The 23243-nt window shown below is 38.4% G+C and overlaps 1 protein-coding gene across 3 annotated transcripts in view; it reads left to right on the forward strand.

Moving 5' to 3' along the window:
* LIN7A (lin-7 homolog A, crumbs cell polarity complex component) overlaps positions 1-23243 on the forward strand; it is a 127615-nt gene that overhangs the window by 87921 nt on the left and 16451 nt on the right. For all 3 annotated transcript variants that reach the window (XM_017672249.3, XM_017672250.3, XM_073214806.1), the window contains 2 exons: positions 1027-1098; positions 3368-3577. In XM_017672249.3, the coding sequence (XP_017527738.1) occupies positions 1027-1098; positions 3368-3577 (282 nt within the window). The remainder of the gene's footprint in view (positions 1-1026; positions 1099-3367; positions 3578-23243) is intronic.

Raw genomic sequence — 23243 nt, forward strand, 5'->3', positions numbered from 1 at the left:
AAGATTCATTCTCTATACTTCAGTTTATTTATGATGAAGCAATTTCTTTCACCACTGACAGAAAGATATTGTTAATCCCTTCTCTGACAGTTTAGAAAGAAACAGTTTTTTCTAATGTTCCAGCAATTTCCATGGCTGTGTCTAAAATCATAATTAGTAATAATATCTTCTGTTTAAGGATGCCTAGTAGATGCCAGGTGCATTGAAAGCATTACTGTTTCAAATAAAAACAACAGCCATACTAAAGAAACATCCTTGCCCTTTTTCAGATGGGCAGAAAAAGGGTCAAAGCAATGAGGTGGTTCAACCAAGACCTCATAATATTTCCCCAGTTGTATTTTAAAGCTCAGACTTGGGTGCATTAGTCAGCAAAGCCTGTGTGCTTTCTACAGTATCATTCTCCGTCCAGATTTTACCCCTACTCTTTTTACTTCATTTAAATGTTAACATGAACTCATAGCTGGCATGCTGCTCTGTGTGACTAGTTCTAAGAACCTCTTACTTGTCTTTGCTCCTGAATGTCACTTTATCTCTATACTTAGAAATTATGGTTGTGTGTAATGAAGAGTAGCATACCTTCCAACATGAAAAGGAAAGATACTGTTTTCCCAGCTTTGTGGAACGTTAGTTTAGAAGACTATTTTTAAAGTGTTACCTAGATTCAGGAAGAAACTATACACATCGTTTTTATCACATATTTGAAACAAAGAACTATATGTCATGGTGAACATTTTTACCGACATAGTAGTATTTATAAAACCAAGTGTAAAAGAAGGATTTCTATTTGATACACATGGATAGCCAAATTAAAAACTTCTCGATAAAAATGATTGCCTTCTCTGCCCCAACCTTTTCCCAATAGGAAGGATTTGGGGATCCAAATCACCTGGCTAATTGATTCGGGCCTATTTCAAGTGGTGATAGGGAACTTCTGTCTTACGGTGAAAATTTATTGTCCTCTCTGCAATGAAAGAATTAATATTCCTAACGTTCTTATGCGTCCTTTTCTTTCGTTGAACATTGTAGGTGTATCAATACATGCACGAAACAATAGCAGTTAATGGCTGTCCCGAATTCCGTGCCAGAGCCACAGCAAAGGTAAGGCCTGAATAACTTTAAAAATATACTTGACCCCAGTGATCTAGTAATTGATTGTGCGCGTGTGTGTTTCAGGTATTCTCGTGTGTACACTGTAAGAGAATTTAGACATCACTGGCAGCCCAGAGTCTAGAACCAGTACTACTTCCCAGGTAAAAATCCTAATGGAAAATTGAACGTTTCTGCTGCTTCTGTAGCTTAAGAAAGGAGAATGATTTCATTAAACTCACTAGATGTCCATTTGGCACAAGCAAATCTACTTGTTCACTGTATGGAATAATATATGGCTTTCTGACACCTTCCTCTGATCTACAAGAACCTGTTCCCTATTCACTGCATGAAGATTTACTTGCATAAGTCTAAGGATTTGACTTAAGGTAGACATCTAGAAAACTCACCTGACACCCGTGGACACAGGGTTCTTCAGCGTGGACAGCTGAGCAGTGGGCAGCTTGCTGGAAAAATATGTTCACCTACAGAGAAGGCCTGTCACCTTTTGTGGCAGTGACCACATTTTCTTTAAAAGCTCAAATCCAGAGGTTGCAGAGACTCTGCTAGTGGAATGGTGCACCAAGAGAATCATGAAATCATCTAGAAAATAAACCGTTAGGAATCTATAATTTTAAACTAAAATCACTGATACAATTCTTACTTTACAAATATAGAAATATTATAATAGATAACTTGCTTTTTAAAGGTTTTGTCTTTCCAATAATTTTTAGAAATAAGAACTGGTTCAAATAATCAGAATTTTCCATTTAACTATTTTGTGTTACATCACCTCCTGTTTGGTTTTCTCTCCTGATATTTTTTGGTTTTCATTCTGTAACTAATCACCAGGTGGATTTATAAGAATTTGTTTTAACCCAGGCAAAAAGAGAATATTGTTATCATTACATCATGCTTTGCTTGTACTGAAGTGGAATACACACAGAAAAATGATCCCTACATGGTTTAATTAAGGGGAAAGTGAATTATGTAGTCTTTTACCATTCTCATTTCTTATTCATGTAGAACAGCAGGATAGCAGCATAATGTTGCAATAGCACAATATTTTCTGGTTGTTCTGGGCTGTCTGCATTGCATCCATGTCAGCCATTAAAATCTGTGCATGATGACAAGGTTTGCATGAGCAAATGCATGTAGCTAAAAACAAGCCATTATTTCCATATCATTCACTATCTTTCACTAAATGCAGACAGTAGCATAATGCTGAATTGATGTCGTAATGCTGTGTGTGGAAAAGAACGTATAGTAGTTGGGAATCAATATTGGCAACGTGGAGTAAATCACTTTATAGTAGGCTTTAACTGTGGTTAAGACAGGTTAATGGAAGTGGAAAATGAGAATAAGGTAGAGAATGTTTTCTTGATAGAGACTACTTAAATGCTGTATTTATTTCCTTGAGTGGTGGGAACTAATGGTAAGTTGTTTCCTTCAACTTATTTTTAAAAATTAACATATGAATTTTAAAATAAAATTATGCCCATATTGAACAATATTTTTTGCATCTAGATATAGAACCATAGGCTGCTCATTTTACCGATGTTGCTATAGTAGCTGAAATATTAATGTGAAATGTAGGGAAAAAAATTCGTGCAAGAGAAGGGGATCCCTCATAATATGGACTATTGATGTGAAATAATAACAGTCTGCTTGAATCTCTTATTTTATGTTAGTTTTTATTTCCTTTTAGGCGTCCTCAATGGGGAAAAAAACGGAAATTTCCTAAGGCAGTGGTACGGCAATAGCAAGATTGCATATGTATTCAGTATATATACATACAAGTACTCATAAGAATATTGAATAAATCCTAATGAGCATTTCTATGCAAGCCCTTGGTTAGATTGTGTGGATAAAAAGAAGTGGAAGCTGTAATCTCTGCTCTTTAGGTGCTAATAGTTAACATGTATACATAACGATAATAGCGTATGTACACTATGTAGATAGTATATAGTCAATCTTAGTTCGGAGTCCAGGAAAAGGAGGAATTATATCTAACTGAGATAACTGGGAAATATTTTTATGAAGAAGCGGAATATTTATCATAATGGATAAACTTTAAAAAGCCAGAAATAGCTGGACAGAGCTTCAAAAGAAAGGAATCATAGATGACATCCGAGTGAAGAAAACCCCTCCCTGTGTGTTCTTTCTTTCACAGGACAATGTTATAAAAAATAGGGGGAGATGCCTGACCTACCCCCCACAGAGCACCTGATGAGCCTCGTTTCCCTCGTGTTATTACCGAGTGACCCGTCTTTTCTTTCAGGCAACAGTTGCAGCTTTTGCAGCTAGTGAAGGCCACTCCCACCCGCGGGTAGTCGAACTGCCAAAGACTGATGAAGGCCTTGGTTTTAACGTGATGGGAGGAAAGGAGCAAAACTCCCCCATTTATATCTCTCGCATCATTCCCGGAGGGGTGGCTGAAAGACACGGAGGCCTCAAAAGGGGAGACCAGCTGCTGTCAGTGAATGGAGTGGTATGTTCATAAAATAACCAGAGGTTTTCTCCCTAAGCACATTCTTTCTGTCCCTGCTGTTAACTAAATTCAAATGTTGAAATCCTACAAGACATCCTAAGCATTAATGGATGGTAAACCTGCAAAAGCAGTAATTTTATACTTTTTGTGCCTCATTTTGTCTTGCTCAGGTATGATAAGTAGGAACTAGTTGGAAAAAATCATCCCAAAAAATTATCCCAACTAGTGGCACTGCCCCCATAGAATACCGCAATTGAATTAATGTTTAGAAGAACGTATAATTTCAAGGCACTTTATTATCCAAAGGTACTATAAGCAAAGGCAAACAGCTAAAAATAAAGATAAAATTCCTCACTCCATTTTTTTTTCATTTTAACTAAAGAGGAGGGATAATTTTAATGCACAGATAATTCCTTAAACCAGGTATACAGCTAAATATAATAAAAATACATTAGTCTCTCACTCAAACATTTGATCACATTATCTATTCATGTTATATATATTAGTTTTCACATGACCTTAAAGAAAATTAAAACATACAATATTTTAAAGTAAAAGTATGAATATACTTTTATTTTCATAACCTCCCTAGTCTTGGATGCTGCCTCCTCCACATGTAATAGCAAATTAGTAGAGAGAGCTTCATGCAAAATGACTTCTCCCCCATAACTTCTACTTGCATCAGAATAAATTACCTAAAAGCATTCATTTCAGAAGTATGAATAAGAACATATCAATAGTTAACTGTCTTCTAACCTAAAATCTTTCTCCTGAAACCTTCAGGTTTTGATAAACTAGACTTCGGTTATTTGTGGCCATTGATTTCTACTTAGAACACAATATCCGGAGTAAAATCCATTTGGAATGTGGTATTTTATCAGTAACGATGGAGTAAATTCTTGTTTATGCATAGCTTGCATGCTGTTTGTTTCTTTATTTTTAGCCTGACTAGTAGTTTTACAGAAACTCAAACCGTTCATACAACTCTGCCGATCTCTTAAGTACATCAATCCACGAATATTTTGTGGCACTTCAGTATCCCAATTCTAAAATTACCATTTCATTTACTTTTTTCTATGTAACAATGCTTTGAAATGAGCTTTTTGTTGAACTTTAGATAACTATGATGTTTTCAAGCTATGTTTCAACTGATAACTTCAGAGTCAAACTTTCTGGCCTAGGGCTCTAGAGTCAGGTCATGCAATTATGTCACAAAGTAGCCTGAGTCCCAGGGTGTGCATTTACAGTGTCATCGAATGTATCGGGTAGGTCAAAGAAAAGTATAGGTTTTAAAACATGAAAAGTACAAAAAAAATACCAAAAGTACATTACTAGAAATTGTAATTATATAAAGCAACTATACATATATATGAAATCAATTTAGTAGGTGACTGCCTTTTAACTCTCTATCAAGGGAGTTAAGAGCCTTTGTTTAGCCCACATATTTGCAGGGAGCACAGCTATAGGTGTCTTGTAATCACCCGTCCATTTTTTGCAATGGCCACAGGACTCTGTCAAGGGGGCGGCTGCAGGGCCAGCAGGAGAATGATTTCAGACACATCAGGCTGTACCACTCAGCATCCATATGGTTATGGAGTAATATCTCCTGAACCTGAATTTCCTAACCTGAATAAGGGGAATCTTAAGGAATCGAAGGGCTCTGATGAAGAATAAGATGAGGCAAGATGTCTGTGGAGAACTCTCTGGTGGTGATTTGGTCACACACACCTTTAATGTAAGGCTGGTTACTCAGGAAGCTTGAAGACAGTTGGCAGTCACCCTATGATATTGGTAATGGTAGTTACATTAAAAGGAAATATTAAAGCAAATTCTGCTACATATATAGGCATATTTTTGCAAAAATTTATTAGCAAAATGGCAGTAAGACTCATAGAACCTCTTCCACAAGTTTGATGAAATCCTAGTTCTATGTGCATTAAGATGTTCCAGTCATTACCCCGGGAGAAGGGTCACTTGAGACAGAGGGAAAACACTGCCGGGCTGGCGCATGTTGCCCTTATATTTAGCATCACATGACCAGAGATGCTATTAAGCTCACAGTTGGAAATAGGAAGGTTTCCTGATCAAACTTAGGCAACTAATCCTATGGTACAGGCTGTGGGTATTTTTAAGATTTTTGTACTCGGTTCATGCAGAGGGAATGTCTCCAAAGTCTCTAATTTTTCACATATATTTAAAACCTTCAATTTTACCAATTAAGTTTCATTTATCATGTTAGTTGAGTCACTAATTTCACCAATGAGAATCTATCTCTGACATATTTTTGCTAATAGGCAGAGCACCATTTGCTCATTGACAAAGGCACAACAAAGGGTTTTATAGTGGCCCACCTCTAGTGTTGCCTTCCTGCTGTAATGCTTGATGACCACCTTGTATGGCTTAAGCTGCTACAGCTGGAGCTTACAACATTTCCCATCCATGTACCCAAACTATAGATTGTAAGCTGCCTATTTTAAAGTATTTAGAAGTAAGTCATGTGCCTTTTAACAGTGCCTAATATTTATCAGATGTTTATCAAGAGTTTTCCTTCTGTAAACGAAAAATGTCGTGACCCAGTGGGTTTCCCATGGTCACACAGAGAAGAGTTCATCCCAGGCAAGAACCCTGGGCCTCCAAGACCACATCCCCAAGTCTTTTTGGTGTAAATAATACCAGTCAGATAGAAGTATTTAATGAAAAGCAAATTACTCTGTAATGGAAGGGCCAGAAAAGATAAAAGATTAACAAGTGATCAGATTATTTCTGTTTATACTTTAAAGCATCATTTGGGAAGATTAATATGGAAAAATTTCAGAACATGCCATTCTAAACTGAGAACAAATCTTGCAAGGAAGTGATTTGGAAGGCTGAAACAGACCTTCACTGCTTCTGTAGAAGTACTCTGGGGAAAATTTCCTAATGTCCTAACTAAAAAGTAAAGAAATTATTCTTTGTTCTTTAAACATCTGAAAAGACATCTGAAAAGATGTCTTGATTATATATATGTGTTTGTTTGTTTTTCCCTGCTTGCTTTTACAAAGGATATGTCATGATGTCTGGTAAAAAATAAAATATGTTAATACAGCATGTTAAGTAACAAAGTGGCATGGGAAGAGGGAAAATCAATAAATAGAAATGAAGAAAAGATACAGCAGTTGAGTGAGTGATTTTTTTTTTCTTAGTTTCTTAGAAGTCAAAACAGGAGCAAACTCAACCCAACTCAGCTATCATTAGGGCAAGACTTTTTTTTCTACTCTTGAGCTCCAGAGAAATTTCCCATGAGTTTTTACAAATGAGACATTAAATCACCTAATGCAATTTTACAGAAAATACAGAGGCCTTCTGTGTATGCCTACTTCTTATCTCAACTCTCAGTAAGCACTTCGAGCTGAGTTCTCAGTTAAAATTTTACACTAACAGGAGATCAAAATGCTAGTTAGAATTTATAGCTTTATAATGATCCTTTTCACTCTTTTATGCCCATGTGTTTCATCAACAATTTTGAGAAAGGAGCTCAAGGTCTGTTTATAAAGGTTGCAGCCAGTGTGAAGACACAGAGATATTAAATACATTTAGTGATAGAATCTGGATATTAAAAAATCTCAATAGGATGATACAATATGCAAATTTATTAAGAATCTACATGAAGTCCTGCTCCTAAGCCAGAAAGCTAGCTAACTGTGTGCAGAATCAGGGAAGAATGGGTGAACATAATACCTGAAGAAAAAAACAAAACAAAATGGGATTTCAGTTGATTTCAAGATGAATATGAGGCAATGGGAAATAAAAATGTTAATGTGATCGTAGGGGTCATAAATGTGAATATCATGTACAGACGTGGAAGGCGGTTGGCTCAGCTCCTAAAGATGCCGTTCGGCTCATACGCCGATGTGCCCCAGTCCTGGCTCCTGACTATGAAGAACAGTCAGTCAGTTCAGAGATGAGCAGTCTCTTAAGTGGTGAACATATTACAGAAGACTTGAGCTGTTTGGGATGGAGAAGAGAACATTTAGGGGAAAGATGGTTGTCTCCAGTTGTCCTCCATTGTGTGAGGTGCCAGGGGCAGAGCCGAGACCACTGGGGAAAGGTCACAAGGAAGGCAGATTTGAGCTTATTATAATAAAGGGCTTTTAAAGACTGAATCATATGACAGCATGTGCCCATCATTTGAAGTTTTAATAAAAAATTAGAAGACCACCTGGCAAGAGTATTTTAAAATATGGATACTGTGTGGAGAGCTGGAACAGTTAGATCCAGGGCCCCTTCTAACTGTGATGCTGGGATTCTGTCTTTAGATGGGATTTTTGCCGAGACTGCTATATACCCGCCCCCCTCCACACGCATATGCCCCTCCTCATAAGTAAGGGGTAAGTAGGTTCCACTACTCTGCATTGCTAGTGAGACATTTTTCTGAACAGAAAGATTAGAAATCTACTACAATATAATACTTTTTGCCTATTTAGTACTTTACAGTCTATGAACAGTATTTATATGAGATTCACCCATTTGTTCTTCTAAACATTCTCATGAAATGGGTAGGGACAGAGTTCTCTCTCTCTCTCTCTCTCTCTCTCTCTCTCTGTCTTTCATACACACAGACACACACAAACAGAAATGGATATACACTGTCCAATACCCAAACACACACATGAAATTAATTCAACCTTCATTGTGATCATAACCAATGCTTACCAATGTAATAACTGGTTAAAATTTAAAAGGTCAGTCCCAATGAAGTCTTAGTAAGCTCTGTGAATTGTGTCAATGTCAATTTCCTGGTTTTAATATTGTGTAATAGTTTTACAAGATATTAAGATTGCAGGAGGCTGGATAAAGGATGCACAGGACATCCCCATATATTTCTTTTTAGCTTTCTGTGAATCTAAAATTCTTTCCTAATAAACCTTTTTAAAAAGGGAGAAAGTCCAAAGAGTCAACCAAAAACCAATGTCGCGCTGATGTTGATGGGCTAGAAGGCAGGTAGGGGGACTGGGAGGCGGAGGACAGAAAGATTAGATCATGGTAACTTTAAGAGCAAGCCATCGTTCACTTCTGAAATCCAAACATTATTTTAGAGCATCACTGGTGGACAAATTGCAGTTACATTCACCCAGCTCTGTAGTTAATCCTAAGTAAAACTGCCAATCTGGTGTATGCACAGTGCTAATTGATTTTTAAGCATAACAAATGAATGAGGAGAAGTTTAGAAATGGAACAGAGTAAATTGTTTTCCTGGAATCTGGCTTTTTTCCATTTTATAAATACCTATGCCAAGTTAAGGGTGAGTACTCACAGCCCAAATTACTTATGTAGAAAGGCTGTCAGGTGTAGAATAAGGACAAAACAAAAATGAGACCTCTGTAGATCTGAGTTGTGTGAAGCTGCAGGATCCCAGAGGGAAAAATCTGTATTAAAATCTTATTTACCTGTTATCTGAAAAAGCAAATAAAAAGAACTTTTTAATAACTGTGAGATACACTGTAAGATTTCTAGGAAAATTTAACTCCACGTTAAAATGTGTGCCCGCTGACAGCAGCAGTTCCTGCTCGCTGCCTTGTCTCCTTAGAACAGTCCCTCTACCCAGCTGGAGCTGTGTTTGTTGAACTCCAGGCACCACTGAAAGCACTTTGTGTAGTGCATTTATTATTTCTCCATGATGATCTCTTGTGGCAGATGCTATTATTTGCACTCTCATTTTATAAATGGGGAAAGTGAGGAAGCGAGTGACCAAGTGACTTGTCCCAGGTCATTCAGCTGGTGACTGACAGAGCTGGAGATGCTGACCCAGGCGTTAGGCCTTGCTCATAATAACTGAGGGTAAGTAAATATCTTAGCTATGAATAAATCGGTATTTTCATATAAGATGTAGGAAGCATCAAGGTGTCTTAACCTTGATGGGTTTGTCTCAGTGCATTTTTGTGGGGGAGAGGGTCTGTCATTTTTCTCACGTTCTCACAAGGGGCTTCCTTTAAAAAGTTAAGAACCATTCCTAAAAAATAATGTTTTGAAAACATTTTGAAAAAAGGAGGCATTTACTTGAATTAAAATGGCTCAGAATACTAAGGGGGCCTGAAGAGTTTGGTCTGAATGTGTTTGGATTGCCCCGTATCTGTGGAACTCCTCACTCCACTTTGTGCTGCGCTCAGAAACTACAGGGGCCAGAGTGTGGCCGGAACAGCCAGGTACCACCAGGTCCAGCCCCCAGCCTCACTCACTCTCCGTGTCCCCCGTGGCTGTTAGAGGGGAGCAGTGCAGACCTCAGGAGGGGGGAAGGCAGAGGCTCGGTCTTCGGTTCCTTTAGAAGCCCGGCGTGAGGATCCCCACCTCAGTTCTGGACTAAAAGGACTCAAGGATTCTCTGCTCTCTTCACATCCTTTCCTCATCCTACTTACCATTTCCAGAGTCTTTATGTGTCTCGGAAGCTGAGTAGGAGATTGTTTGGGTGATAATTAAATAGGCATGCAAGCTGGAATTGCAGTTAAGTGCTGAAAATTTTTGTTTGCTGAATGACATGTGATATTCCACTCACAAATGTGAAGGAGTCAGGAAAATTGCAGTTATATTGTTTGATCCCTGATACCTTTGGAATGGCACAAACAAGGCAGCAGAATCCAGTATATTCTGCAATCCTGAGCAGGTGGTGGCCTAGTTCCCTTCCTGAACTGGCTCATCATATAATGGATCTTTCATTTAAAAAGTCAAGCAGGGAAATACTGTGCTATACCAACAGAACAGGTCAAAAGAGCTCATATGAGCTCATAGGCTCAAATGGCTACATTCCCACCCTGTGATTTCAGTCTGCAGGAATGGGCACCAGGTATATTCGCTCTAGGACATTAATAGACCAAGCTGAGCTTTGAGTGTGCATGAGATTGTGATGATAAAGTGGACTGAAAATGTCTTAATGTCTAAATGCACTCAGCAGTTTAGCCCATGTTAAAGTCTACAAAGCTCTAGACGCTAGAAAGTGATCCTATGCATGGGTCAGACTGACCTGAATCTGTGTTTAGGTTGCAGAAAATGGGTATTTGACCATTCAGTTTAGTGGCTAATGCAGTCTTTCTCAAAGTTATTTTTACATTTGTTGTGGGTGATTTCCCTATTCTGTGCTATTGTTTTAGCTGTGCTTTTTCATTCATTCAATGGTTATTTCTGCAACAATTATTATGTGGCAGCTGCTGAGCTAAGGCCTGGGTAAAGATGATGAGCAAAACAGAAAAGGTTATAACTTTCATGGAACATTCTGCCAGTGTTTTGGAGAGTAATAAAGTGATGATGATAACAGCAAATATGTACATACAAAGGTATGTGCATTTTTGGTGCATTTTGGTATCCCAGCCTAATGGAAAATCCCCCAAATTCACACCATGTGTGTATTAGTTTCCTATGGCTGCAATAACAAATCACCACAAATTTGGTGGCATAAACAGTAGAACTTTATTCTCTCACAGTTCTGGAAGCCAGAAGTCTGAACTCATTTTGAATGACCCAAAACCAAGGACAATCCCTTTTGTGTTCTGGCCAGTTTCTGGTGGCTGCCAGCATTCCTCGACTCGTGGTCACCTCGCTCAAATACCTGCCTCCATGGTGACCTTACCTTCTTTCCTTCTGTGTCAGATCTTCCTCCACTTCCTTCTTAAAAGGACATTGTGATTGCATTTAGGGCCCACCAAGATAATGGCGGAAAATCTCATCTCAAGGTCTTTGATTTAGTCACATCAGCAAAGACCCTCTTTCCATTTAACAACAATTTCAGGTTCCACAGAATAAAACCTGATGTCTTTGAGGACCATTATATAACCCTCTGCAATGTGTTAATATCCTAAAATCCAGAGGCCTTCATGTCTCTGGGATTATGGAATGGGACCATTGTCCATGGGCTGTGGATGTGTTGGTTTTCCTCTCCCAGGAGAGCATGTGCCCAGTATTTTCCACCATTCTCCTGGTTCTGGTAATGCAAGTTCCTTCTTCCCCTCTCACTTTGGGTACTTTGCTATGTTTTCCTTCTGCCTATATAGTCAATGAAGCCCCTCAGCCTCCACCTCCTCCTTCCCCAGCCCCAATCCTAATCAGGTCTTTGGATGAGGAAAACAGTGCAACCTTCTTTTCTCACCTCACTGCTGAAAGTTTTTAGCTAGTTCTAACTACGGTTTTTGCTTCCTCAGTGTGAGCTGAAGGAAGCAAAAAGGGAGGGAAATACACAAGGAACAGCCTCACGGTTACATACTCTGACAGGTGTTAAATGGAAACAAGTAGAAAATGAAAACAAAGTTCCATGTAAAAGAATAATGGGAGCTACTTTTAATAGTGTTAAGGACGGCCTCCTTAAGGGGTGATGTTTAAGCTGAGATCAAGGGCAAGGAAGAGTCAGTCATCATCAGAGGAAAGAGCTTGTGCAAAGGTATGGTGGCAAGAAACTCCATGACTTGCTACGCAGGAGTGGCTGAAAGAAGAGCAGAGTGACTGGGGCATGGAGTCAGAACAGATGAGCCGAAGTGTTGGTTGGGAGCCAGATGGGGCAGATTCTTACCAGTGCCACCGGAAAGTTTCATCTAATATTTTTTTAAGTGCGATAGAAGTATTGGTGTTATCCATCATTTCTGAAATCTAGTGATATGCTAAGGATTTCTGATGCCACCTATGGATATTCACTAAGAAGGGAAAAGCATGACTTTTTCTATATTTCAGTGTATTTGTTTTCCGGTATTTTTCTTAAACCACTTGACTAAGATCTGGCATCTCATAACAAGGTTAAAAGCCATCTTCTGTCTTTCTGTTGTTATTTTCAACAGAAATTAGAAAATTTTTGCTTTATTATCAATTGGCATTTTCAGTATTTCAAACAAGATGTTAAATTTCAAGTTCTTATAGTTTCTGAGGAGCTTAAGGATAGTCCGTCTATGATCACTTAATCTTTGAGACTTGATTTCATCATCTGTAAAGCATAAATGATAATAGCTTCCTCATGGGGATGATCTGAAGATTGACTAAGAGTGCAAAAGTATCTGCCACATTTTGTAAAAACCTAATAATTGTTAATTATCATTAACTATTAATTATCATTAACTGTCAATGTAAATTCATTTTCTTTAAAGCAGGTAACAGTCTCCTTCCTATCTTACAATTTTGCCTGCATATAGATTTAAGCTCTCGGCTCAGACTAAGTTATTTCCTGTTCTCTCTGTTTATCTTCAAGAGATAGTAAAAGTCTCCTATGGAATATTCTAATTCCAGAGCAGGTGGATCCCATACATCGGCTGATATTCAAAAATCTTTGGAATTTTTGACATCATTACATCTGCAAAACTGATGCAATGACATCTGTCCTATCTACTTTTCCTAATAGCAATGAGGGTAAATGAGAGAATTAATAAATACAGTTTTGGCATCTACAGATTCAATGCACCCACTATCAAAATACCAATGGTATTTCTCACAGAACTAGAACAAAGAATCCTAAAATTTGTACGGAACCACAAAAAACCTCAAATAGCCAAAGCAATCTTGAGAAAGAAAAAAAAAAGTGCCATGCTTCCTGATTTCAAACTATACTAAAAAGCTATACTAATCAAAAAAGAGTGGTACTGGCATGTAAAAAGATACTTAGGTCAGTGGAACAGAATAGAGAGCCCAGAAGTAAACACATGCACATATGGTCAATGAATCTATGATAAAGGAAGCAAAAACATACAATGAAGGAAAGACAGTCTCTTCAATAACTGTGCTGGGAAACCTGGACAGCTACACGCAGAAGGGTAAAACTAGATCACTATCTTACACCGTACACAAAAATAAACTCAAAATGGATTACAGTCCTTAATGTAAGACCTGAAACCATGAAACTGCTAGGAGAAAACAGGCAGTAAACTCTTTGACATCATTCATAGCAATATTTTTTTGAGCAGTCTCCTCAGGCAAGGGCACCAAAAACTGAAATAAGCAAGCAGGATTAGATATAACTAAAAAGCTTTCGCACAGTGAAGGAAACCATTAACAAAATGAAAAGGCAACCTACTGAATGGGAGACGATATTTGCAAATCGCACATCTGATAAGGGATTAATGTCCAAAATATATCAAGAACCTATACAACCTTAATGTAAAACAAAAATTTAAAAATGAGCTAAGAACCTGAATAGACGTTTTTTCTAAAAAGACGTACAGATGGTCAGTAGATACGTGAAAAGATGCTCAATATCACTAATTATCAGGGAAATGCAAAATCAAAACCACAGTGAGATATCACCTCATACCAGTCAGATTGACTATTAGCAAAAAGACAAAAAAAAATAACAAGTGTTGGCAAGGATGTGGAGAAAAGGAAACCCTTGTGCACTGTTGAGGCAAATGTAAATTGGTGCAGCTACTACTATGGAAAAACAGTGTAGAGTTTCCTTCAAAAAAGTAAAAATAGACCTAGAAATTCCACTTCTGGGTATTTATCTGAAGCAAACAAAAACACTGGTTCAAAGAGATATACACATGCCTATATTCATTGCAGCATTATTTACAATAACCAAGATATGGAAGCAACTGAAGTGTCCATCAATAACTGAATGGATAAGGGGGTATGTATATATATATTTAATATACAATATATATACATAATGGTATATTAATCATCCATAAAAAAGAATAAAATCTTGGCATTTGTGACACCATGGATGGCTGGACCTTTAGAGTATTATATAAAGTGAAATAAGTCAGAGAAAGACAAATACCATGTGATTTCACTTACATGTGGAATCTAAAAAACAAAACGAATGAACAAAAAAAACAAGCAGACTATACATACAGGAAACAAATTATTGATTACCAGTGGGCAAAATAGATGAAGGCATTAAGAGCTATAAACTTCTAGTTATAAAACTAATAGGTCGTGGGGATGTAGTGTGCAGCATAGGGAATATAGTCAATAATACTGTAATAACTTTGTATGGTGACAGATGGTAACTAGATATCTCTCCATATTTCCTATTGCAACAAAGTCTGAATTGTATTACAAAAGCAGAAAATGTAAACAATATCCTTGTGTTGGCTGAAAAGTATGAGGTTCATCACTAAGAAATACAGTGTTTGTCTTCAAATTCTATGCTAGGTCAACTTCTGGCATCATATATGCTCATGGAACTCACCAAACCCAGTCACCAGCTATCCCATTAGTGAACAAGCCAGTTTCTATTGCCTTAAAGCTGTGCTTTATGATTCAACTTAAGCCTCACTTGTCCGAGACGGAACATTATTCTAATTTCTTAAATGTTCGTCTGTAGACTGCTGACACCGGCCTAACTCAAAGTTGAAATGTTGTTAATATACCACAAGTCCATAGGTATACCTGATAAAATGCAAACCAAGTTAAGTCTCAGAGTTTCTTGGCTTTCTATAATGAATTTTCATTTTGTCTTATTCTTGATTATATTTTCAAAGGAAGAAAGCATGGAAAAAATAACACACCATAAGCTACGTGTGATTACTAGGGGGTTCATGTGAGATGGCTAAACTCTAACTCAAATTTTAGTTGCTGAGCCTCAGATATGGGAAGTGCAGTGAGATGGTCTTGGCAGTTGTGCTGCCCAAACCACACCTTTCTAAGTTCAGACCTGGGCACATCCAGTTGTAATGAGGATGCAGAGTGTGTCTTATTGAACCATAGGCCTTCCCTCCTTGGTTAGCTTTCTCTTCTCTCAGATAAAAAATCATTAGTGAGCACTTTTATTACTGCTGCCTTTACTCTGAAATGTAAATTAATTACAGCCCTTTAATGGCACTTAAACTCTTCTCAGAGAAGTCATGTTTCTATTCATTAGGTGTGCCTATTAGGTATTGTATAGCTTGAGACTTAAGAATGTAACTTTTAATGTGAACCAAGACATGAGGCTTTATATCCTAGAGTTAAAATGTGCATATACTGTAATTATGTTTTTGATGGAGCATGAATTTAAATTGCTGCAAGGCTAGTCTGTACAAGATTTGATTTCCTAGCATCAGCCGGAGCCTAGCTTATCACCCAGCAACTGCATCGCAACCCAGTTTTTTCATTCTGAACTCATCACCATATATATCACAGTCATGACAGATTCAGGAATCTAGTAAAATGTGAATTAGAAAAGTTGAGGATGCTAGGCAGCCTCTGAAAGCCAAGAGAGTGCAATGCTGTACTAGATTCGGTTTTGCAAAGAGCTGTCCTTGAAGTAAGAGTGAAACATTTGACTATTACAAGATCCAGGAGGAGATGAATGAGTGGGGATAACCAAGTGGCAGTCTAGAGAGGAAATGCCCTATCACAGTTCCATCCAAATGCACCAGCAAATGTAGACAGTGTTGGCAAACAATTCAGAATTAACAAACAAAAACAACCCCTTCTGGCTTTGTAGAGATGATATATAAGCAGGATCTAAAAGGATAAATAGTGGTTATGTACAGAAATGTCAAAGTGTATAGGTTGATGGGGAGGTTACATTAGGCAGAGGGTACAACATATGTACAAGTGTAAGAAACAGCCTGATGTTCGTAGTTACAGTAAGGCAAAGTGCCGTGGAACTGGGATTGGAGGTTGGGCAGGGGCTATGTTGCAGGGGGCCTCATGAACAATGATAAAGAGCCTGGACTTACTGTTTAAAGGTGGCAGGAAATGGCTAACATAACATGGTTTTATTTGCATTTAGAAAGGTTGTTCTGGCAACTGCCAGCATGTGGGAGTGGGAGTATGTAAAGGGGTAGAGGAAAAACTAGAGGTGGGGACATCAACTAGGAAACTCTTAGGAGATTTGAAGAGACATCATAAGGTCTTAACCGTAAGAAGAGTAATTAGAATGGAGCCAAAGAAAGAGATTTGTGAACTATTTTGGAGATAATGGAACTATAAGTGAGACCTGGTGATTCATTGGATGTGAGGCATAAAGGAAAGGTAATTACAAAGAAAGTCCTAAGTTTCAGGCATGGATCCCACCTCCTGTTCCTATAGGAGAAAAGGTTTGGTGAGAAAGTGAGGAGCTCAGTCCTCAGCAATTGGTGGGGTCATCCATGTGAATGTGTACAAAGTACAATAATTTCACCCAGTTTTGGAGAAAGGCATAGGTTTTAATTTAGTTTTGCCTTTGGGGGATGTTAAACATCAACTAATTGAGTTCTATTGAACTGACAGCATTTCAAAGTAGAAAATTTTACTTTTTAAAAATTCTTCTACATAAACTTTTCACTAAATTACATTTGTCTTCTGACCTTGGGCCAGTTGATATTTTGACCCAGATCCTTCTTTGTTGGGGAGGCTGTTGTGTGCACTGCAGGATGTTTTAGCAGCATCCGTGGTCAGGAACACTCCCCAATCTGGTGGTGGCCATCAAAAATGTGTCCGGACACTGCAAGGGGCAGAACCACACTAGGTTAAAAACCATTATCTTAAACTAAATTAGCTCAAGGTCATGGAGACTGAGACAAACCAAATTGTAGCTGCATTATTAAAATCTAAATTGTATACATTATACAGTGGATGGAATGAGCTTCTACCAAATCATAGCACGTGGGGATTCCTCAAATGAGGGCCATTCTGGCAAAGAGACTTCATCTCAGGCTTTCTCTAAATTGAGGGATCTGTGAGAGAAGCCCTACAGCTGACCTAAATTACTGGCTTACCTCTGTATGACACAGGCAGAGACTGACAGCTCACCATCACTAAATCTGTCCCCACAGGCAAATAGTATCTTAAGAATATCACTTTATAGGCTTCAGTCAGACTACCAAAAAAGAATTATTAACCATGTGCCATGTGCCTGGCACTGGGAAAGGGACAGTTTAAGCAAAACATAGATCATACACTAAAGATTAGGATAATAAAAGAGAATTATTTTTATCTAATTCTTTGAGAAACATCAAGGTTTTTATAAATGGAAATGGTTGTATTACTCATAAATGGCCTTAACTTTAGCTTTGGATGATGTGTAGAAATATTGTGCCGATGTGTTATAAACATGCGAAGACCCTCACCACCTTTCTCTTCAGCCTTAACTGAGAAGGCACAGCATCTCTTGTACTACTGGTCTGTAACTGACGTCTCCAGGGATCCTGAGTGCTCGCTGACGTTTACAGACATTTAGATCATTTATTTAGCATCTATAAAGTATTTATTAAGCATCTGTTGTGTACCAGGCCCTCTTCAAGGCAGTCGGGATTCTTTGGTGAAAAAAGAGAGAAAAATTCTTTCTTTCATGGAGCTTATCTGAAATGAGGCTGGTCACCAAGCAATGAAGGGAAGAGCTGCTAATCCTGGAATTCTCTTACTTTTCATGTCTGTGTTTGAGTTTTTTCAAAAGTTGATAAAAAATAATCATCGTTATGTAGCGATTCACTCTTAAGCAATGTAAGAGGCAGCTTTATCTATCACTGCCCAAGTTATAGCCATTTGGACAGAGCCAATTACCGCAGCACCCAACACACACCCTGCTTCACGTGGGTCCTACTTTATTAGAAGAAATTGTCAGAAAGGAAAATGCAAAGCCGTGTGATGCTAGTTATCAGATCACACATCATTTATGCTATTAATATTTGTAGGTGTTAAAAATATGATTTCCTCCAGTTGTATGGAGTACAATTTTGGATATATTTGGGGTGTTCCACAAAGAAACCCAATCACATCTAACCTACTTGGCTCTAATAAATTTATTTATTAAGAAAATCATCAAGAACTTAATTAGTGCAGCTTTTAAAAGACATGTTTGATTATTCTGTGAATCGAACAAATCAAATATAGTCATTAAAATTCCCTCCTATGCACTTCAAATTATTTGTAGGATGTGGGAGACTGAGTGAATCTTTTAACTTTATCGTTGTTGTGTGATTCTGGCTAGATGTAAATATGATCATTTGCTTTCTCTAATAGATTCCTGCTCAGTAATTCCACCAAACCCTTAGTTTGAGAGACATTAAACAGAGTAATAACTTGACAAACTATACATAAATGCGTGGCCAAACAAGGTTATATAACATTGCCTGAACATAGTCTTAATATACATCATTGATTTAGCATCTATAAAGTATTTATTAAGTATCCGTTGTGTACCAGGCCCTCTTCATGGCAGTTGGGATTCTTTGGTGAAAAAAGAGAGAAAAATTCTTTCTTTCATGGAGCTTGTATTCCAGGAGGACAGATATGCAATAAACAAATAAACACATATCATGTTAGATGGTAGCAAGTAATAAGGAAATATAAATCAGTACAGTGCCAGAGGCCAGGGAGTGCCAAGGTATGGAAGGTGAAGGCGTGACTGACGCTGGGCGGCCCAAGCAGCCTCAGTGGGCCCCACGAGAGCCCAGGGAAGAACAGCCAGAGGATGAGTCGGGCTGGACCCCTGAGACGGCAGAGCACCAGCCTGTCGGAGAAGCCATGAGGACACTGCAGTTGAGTTCCATGGTCGTAGCTCCCATTTAAAGCAAATTTTAAAGTTTTTGCTGGCAAAAAAATGCAACTTTTAAAAACTATATTTTCTACTCAATATGTAGGCCACTCTATTAAAATGATACTGGAAAAATCCCCAAACACTGGATACAAAGCAGCAGTCCTTCCAGTGTAGTAACAAAGTGGACCATGAAAAGTAAAAGCTTCCTTGGGGGCCTTCCAGGCCAGTCATTTGCTAAGCACTCTCAATGCACTGGGCCCTTAAATTCTCCCAGAGTAAGTCAGCCGAATGTATGGAGCTGGAGGACTACTTGGGAAACTTCTCTGAACCTTAGTTTCCTCGTTGCTAAGAGATGATGGTCATAGTGGCGACACTGTTTTTGTGTTTTGGTGTTCAGATGGCACGCATAGCTCCTGACACCCAGTGAAGTACTGTACCAAATAAATGCTAGCTGTAGTCATCTTTACTAGTTCATAATTAGGGCAGCAGCCATTGGTTTAAATAAGAAATCATTATGTTTCCTCAGACATCATTATGTTACAAATTTATTGATGAACATTAACCAGTCCATAAAACTTAGATATTGAGCATAATACCCTCTAGCTGCATCCATGTTATTCATTCAGTCATTTGGCAATATTATGGGGCCTGGTGTTCTCTTAGTCACAGGGGAAATAAAAAATGAGTGCCCTTGATTTCACACTTACAGGGAGGGGGAAGAAATAGATCATCTGTGCAACAGGGGTTATTTTATAACTGATGTTAAGTGTGGGGAGCTATGGGAGATGCTGGAAGGGGCACTTAACCCAGGTGTGGGGGAGCCAGAGACAGTCCCTTCTGTGGGGGAAACTCATAGGCAAGTGGGTGTTGGGTAGGTGAATGGGGGCAGCCAGGAAGGTAAACGAGCCACACACACAGGGAGCGACACTGGAGTCTAGGCACGAGAGAAACTGCAAATTCTTCTGTTTGGAGACTCAAGTGTTGGTAGCTGAGGCTGGGAATGTAAGCAGGGTCCAGAATGTAATAAGGCACACTGAGTTGAAGCCTCTGGGCTGTATCTCAGCAATATGGGGACTCAGAAGGATTTTAAGCCTGAGAGTGACATGATCAAATTTGCATTTCAGAGTGGTGACTGTGATTGCAATGTGAAGTCATTTGGAAGGGGCCAGAACAACTTAACGTTTGGTGAGAGAGGAAACAGATCTCATTATGACTCTGTTATGCAGGGAATAACTAGGTTTATTTGTCACAATGCATTGTTATTTGGAGGGGGGAGGAAGGGAGAGGATCAATAATAATGGTACCAAAGTAGACACAGAAAGTCAACTCATTTCGTTTTCAAAAACAGTCCTAGGTCGGCTGATTTGTAACTGTCTCTGGGATCTCACATCTCTCAAGCTGAAAATCATTGCAGTGTTTCATCCCAGGAGCCATTAGATGAAAAGCAACATTTAAACGTGCAGTATTTCAAAATTCTTCCTCACTGTTTCTCAGGCAAACATCATTCCCTGAAAACCTGGATTTATAGAACTCACACTTAAACATGAATGATCTGCCAGGGCCATATAACTGAAAAGCTAACATGGGCAGAGCGACAACAGAGAGGAAATGGAGGAAGTCAAAACTCAGGTTTCAGCAAATTAACGAGACCAGCAGAAAAACCTTATTCAGTCATGATTGTTCAAACGGTTTCTCTGAGGCATTCCCTTGAAGTTGGGGTTTTGAAGCTCACACACAATACACTTCTACATCCATAGTTTTTGAGGTAATGCAGCTAAAATCCCTTCATTTAGCCTAAATTACTTAGGCAATTACAGTCATAATTCATTTTTGCTCAAATTACTTCAAAACTGTGCCTCAAAGCACTTTTTAAACAAATTGCCCTATGTCCCACCTTCTTCATTTTGTTCTAGAATGACTTTTCTTCTCATTTTCCTTATGATGATGCTAGGCTATTACATTAAAATAAATCATATAGGAAATATGTGAATGCATCCTTATAAAATATCCAAATGATTCAGTGTGAAAAGACTCAAAGTCAGATTTTTTTTAAACTATTTCCTTCTCCCTCACTCCATTTCAGTTCCTTCCTCTCCCCACATGAAGAAACGTTACAGTGGGTATTTGTCCCAACATTCTTCTTTGCACTCAAGTATACACACTTTTTTACTCATTTATTTCTTGTTAGATGTAAACATAAGAGACATTATCAAGCAGTGATTAAGAGGCCAGGCTTGGAGACATATTTTTTGTCCATTGATGGTGCACCATTGTGAGCTTGCTGTGCACCTCAATTGGCTCATATATAAAATTCAGATGACAATATTATGTTCCTCACCAGGTTGTGAGAAAGAAGTAACTATTTTAATAAATTTAAAGCACTTTAAAACAGTATCTGATTGTAAACACTCAATGAATATTAGTTTTCGCTGTTATTATTCTTCTGTTTTAAAAACACACTGATAGTTTGATATATACTTATTCCTTTATGACTTGCTTTCCCAGTTAGAAGTACATCTTGGACATTTTGCCTTGTCAGTGCATACTTACGTTTTTTAAATCTCCTGTGTAGGATTCCATGTTATGTAGATACCATAGTTAATTTAACCATTCCCCTATTGATGGACATTTGTTACCCAACTGGCATTCTGTTTCATTACTGTGAACACTGCTTTGATGAAAATCTTTATGTATGTGAATGATTATTTTTCTAGGGTGAATACTGATTATGTGACAGTCCAGGTTAGGAGGCAATGGGTAAACTTTATTTTAATAAATACTGCCAAAATGACCTCCAGCTTATGCTTCCACACTGGATCAGAATATGTATTTCACCAAATCCCTGGCATATGTTATCAATTTTTAAAAAAAATAAGTGAATAATTTTTAACCTCTTGTGGACTTCATCTGCATCTCCTTATCTAATAGTAAAGTGGAGAATCTTTTACCTGAAAACTTTGTGGAGCTAGTCAAACAAAATTCTGGCAGGAATGAGCTAGGCATGTATAATACAAAAAAGGACTCCAGTATAATTTGGGGTATGAATGAGGGGAAGAGTCTCAGAAGATAAAGGAGAATAGTCCAGCTGGGAGTGGAGAGTGAAGGTCCTTGTAGGCCACTGTGAGTGTTTGAACTTTATTTGAGCAAGAAAATGATATTATAAGAATAAGTGCTATTTGGAATGGACTTGGAATGATGGACAGAAGTTTACTAAGACGGGGATGGAAGGACATTCTAGGATGAAGGAAAAAAACTGAAACACAAATTATAGAAACATGAAAATACATGGTAAAATGAAAAGCATGATGTTGCTCATATATTAAAGATGAATATAAGGAAACAGTTGGATCTGCCTGTTTGAGGGAAGTGCTTCCCTTGCTATAGGACATTATTATTGTTATTTCCAGATAATTGGGAAATACTCATCGCATAAGGGAACCCACATTCCGTGGGTGCATTCTGTGAGCCAGCTTTAGAGTGTGGCCTTTTACCTGGGTGATTCACCAAATCTTAAATGACATCTTTGAAGGAAATGTTATTCACGCTGTTTCACATGTATGGGAACTGAGACTCAGGGAAATGAGGTAACTTGCCCTAAATGAATACAGTGGTCATCTTGGGACCCAAGCTTCCAAGCCAGTTCTCCCTAGATTGGTTAAGTAGATGCTGGGTAAGTACTGTGCGCCCTGCGGGGTACTGGGGAGAAACAGCGTAACACAGCCGCTGCCCTCAGGACAGAGTCTACCAGAGCTGGGCTCTTTCTGCTCCTCACCAGATTTTAAGCAAAGGCGTGGAAAGACCGAGTGACTCAGGGGAGATTCTGGAGAAGCATTTAGGCAAGAGAGAAACTGGAGAATATTTTAAAACCCAGGCAAGAAATACGAAACAAAAATAAGAGAGTGTTAGATGGGGTGGGAGAGGGGGAACGAATATCAGCTAGTCTCGGAGGTTAATTGGATGTGGGTTGGGAGGAGAGTTAAAGATGCCCCAAGGTGTCTAGTTTACCTGGCTGCAAGGCTAGTGACAGCAGGAACCAGGCAGGAGGGCTGAAGAGACTCTATACGGTTAGAGCCAGTTAGAGAGTTTAAAGTAAGTTAAGTTTTGTTTTGTGGATCTACCTGGAAAATCTTAGTGTAAGTCACTGGTGACAAACCCAAAAGGTATTTTGTGGGTGTGCTTTTAATTGGAAAAGACACAAGTGCAGAGCCAGAGATATGGACAGTAGATGTGCAATCTCCATTACATTTTCGCTTCTCCTGGAAGACAGCATCTGTA

This window comes from Manis javanica, chromosome 10, assembly GCF_040802235.1.
Source record: "Manis javanica isolate MJ-LG chromosome 10, MJ_LKY, whole genome shotgun sequence".
Classification (NCBI taxonomy): domain Eukaryota; kingdom Metazoa; phylum Chordata; class Mammalia; order Pholidota; family Manidae; genus Manis; species Manis javanica.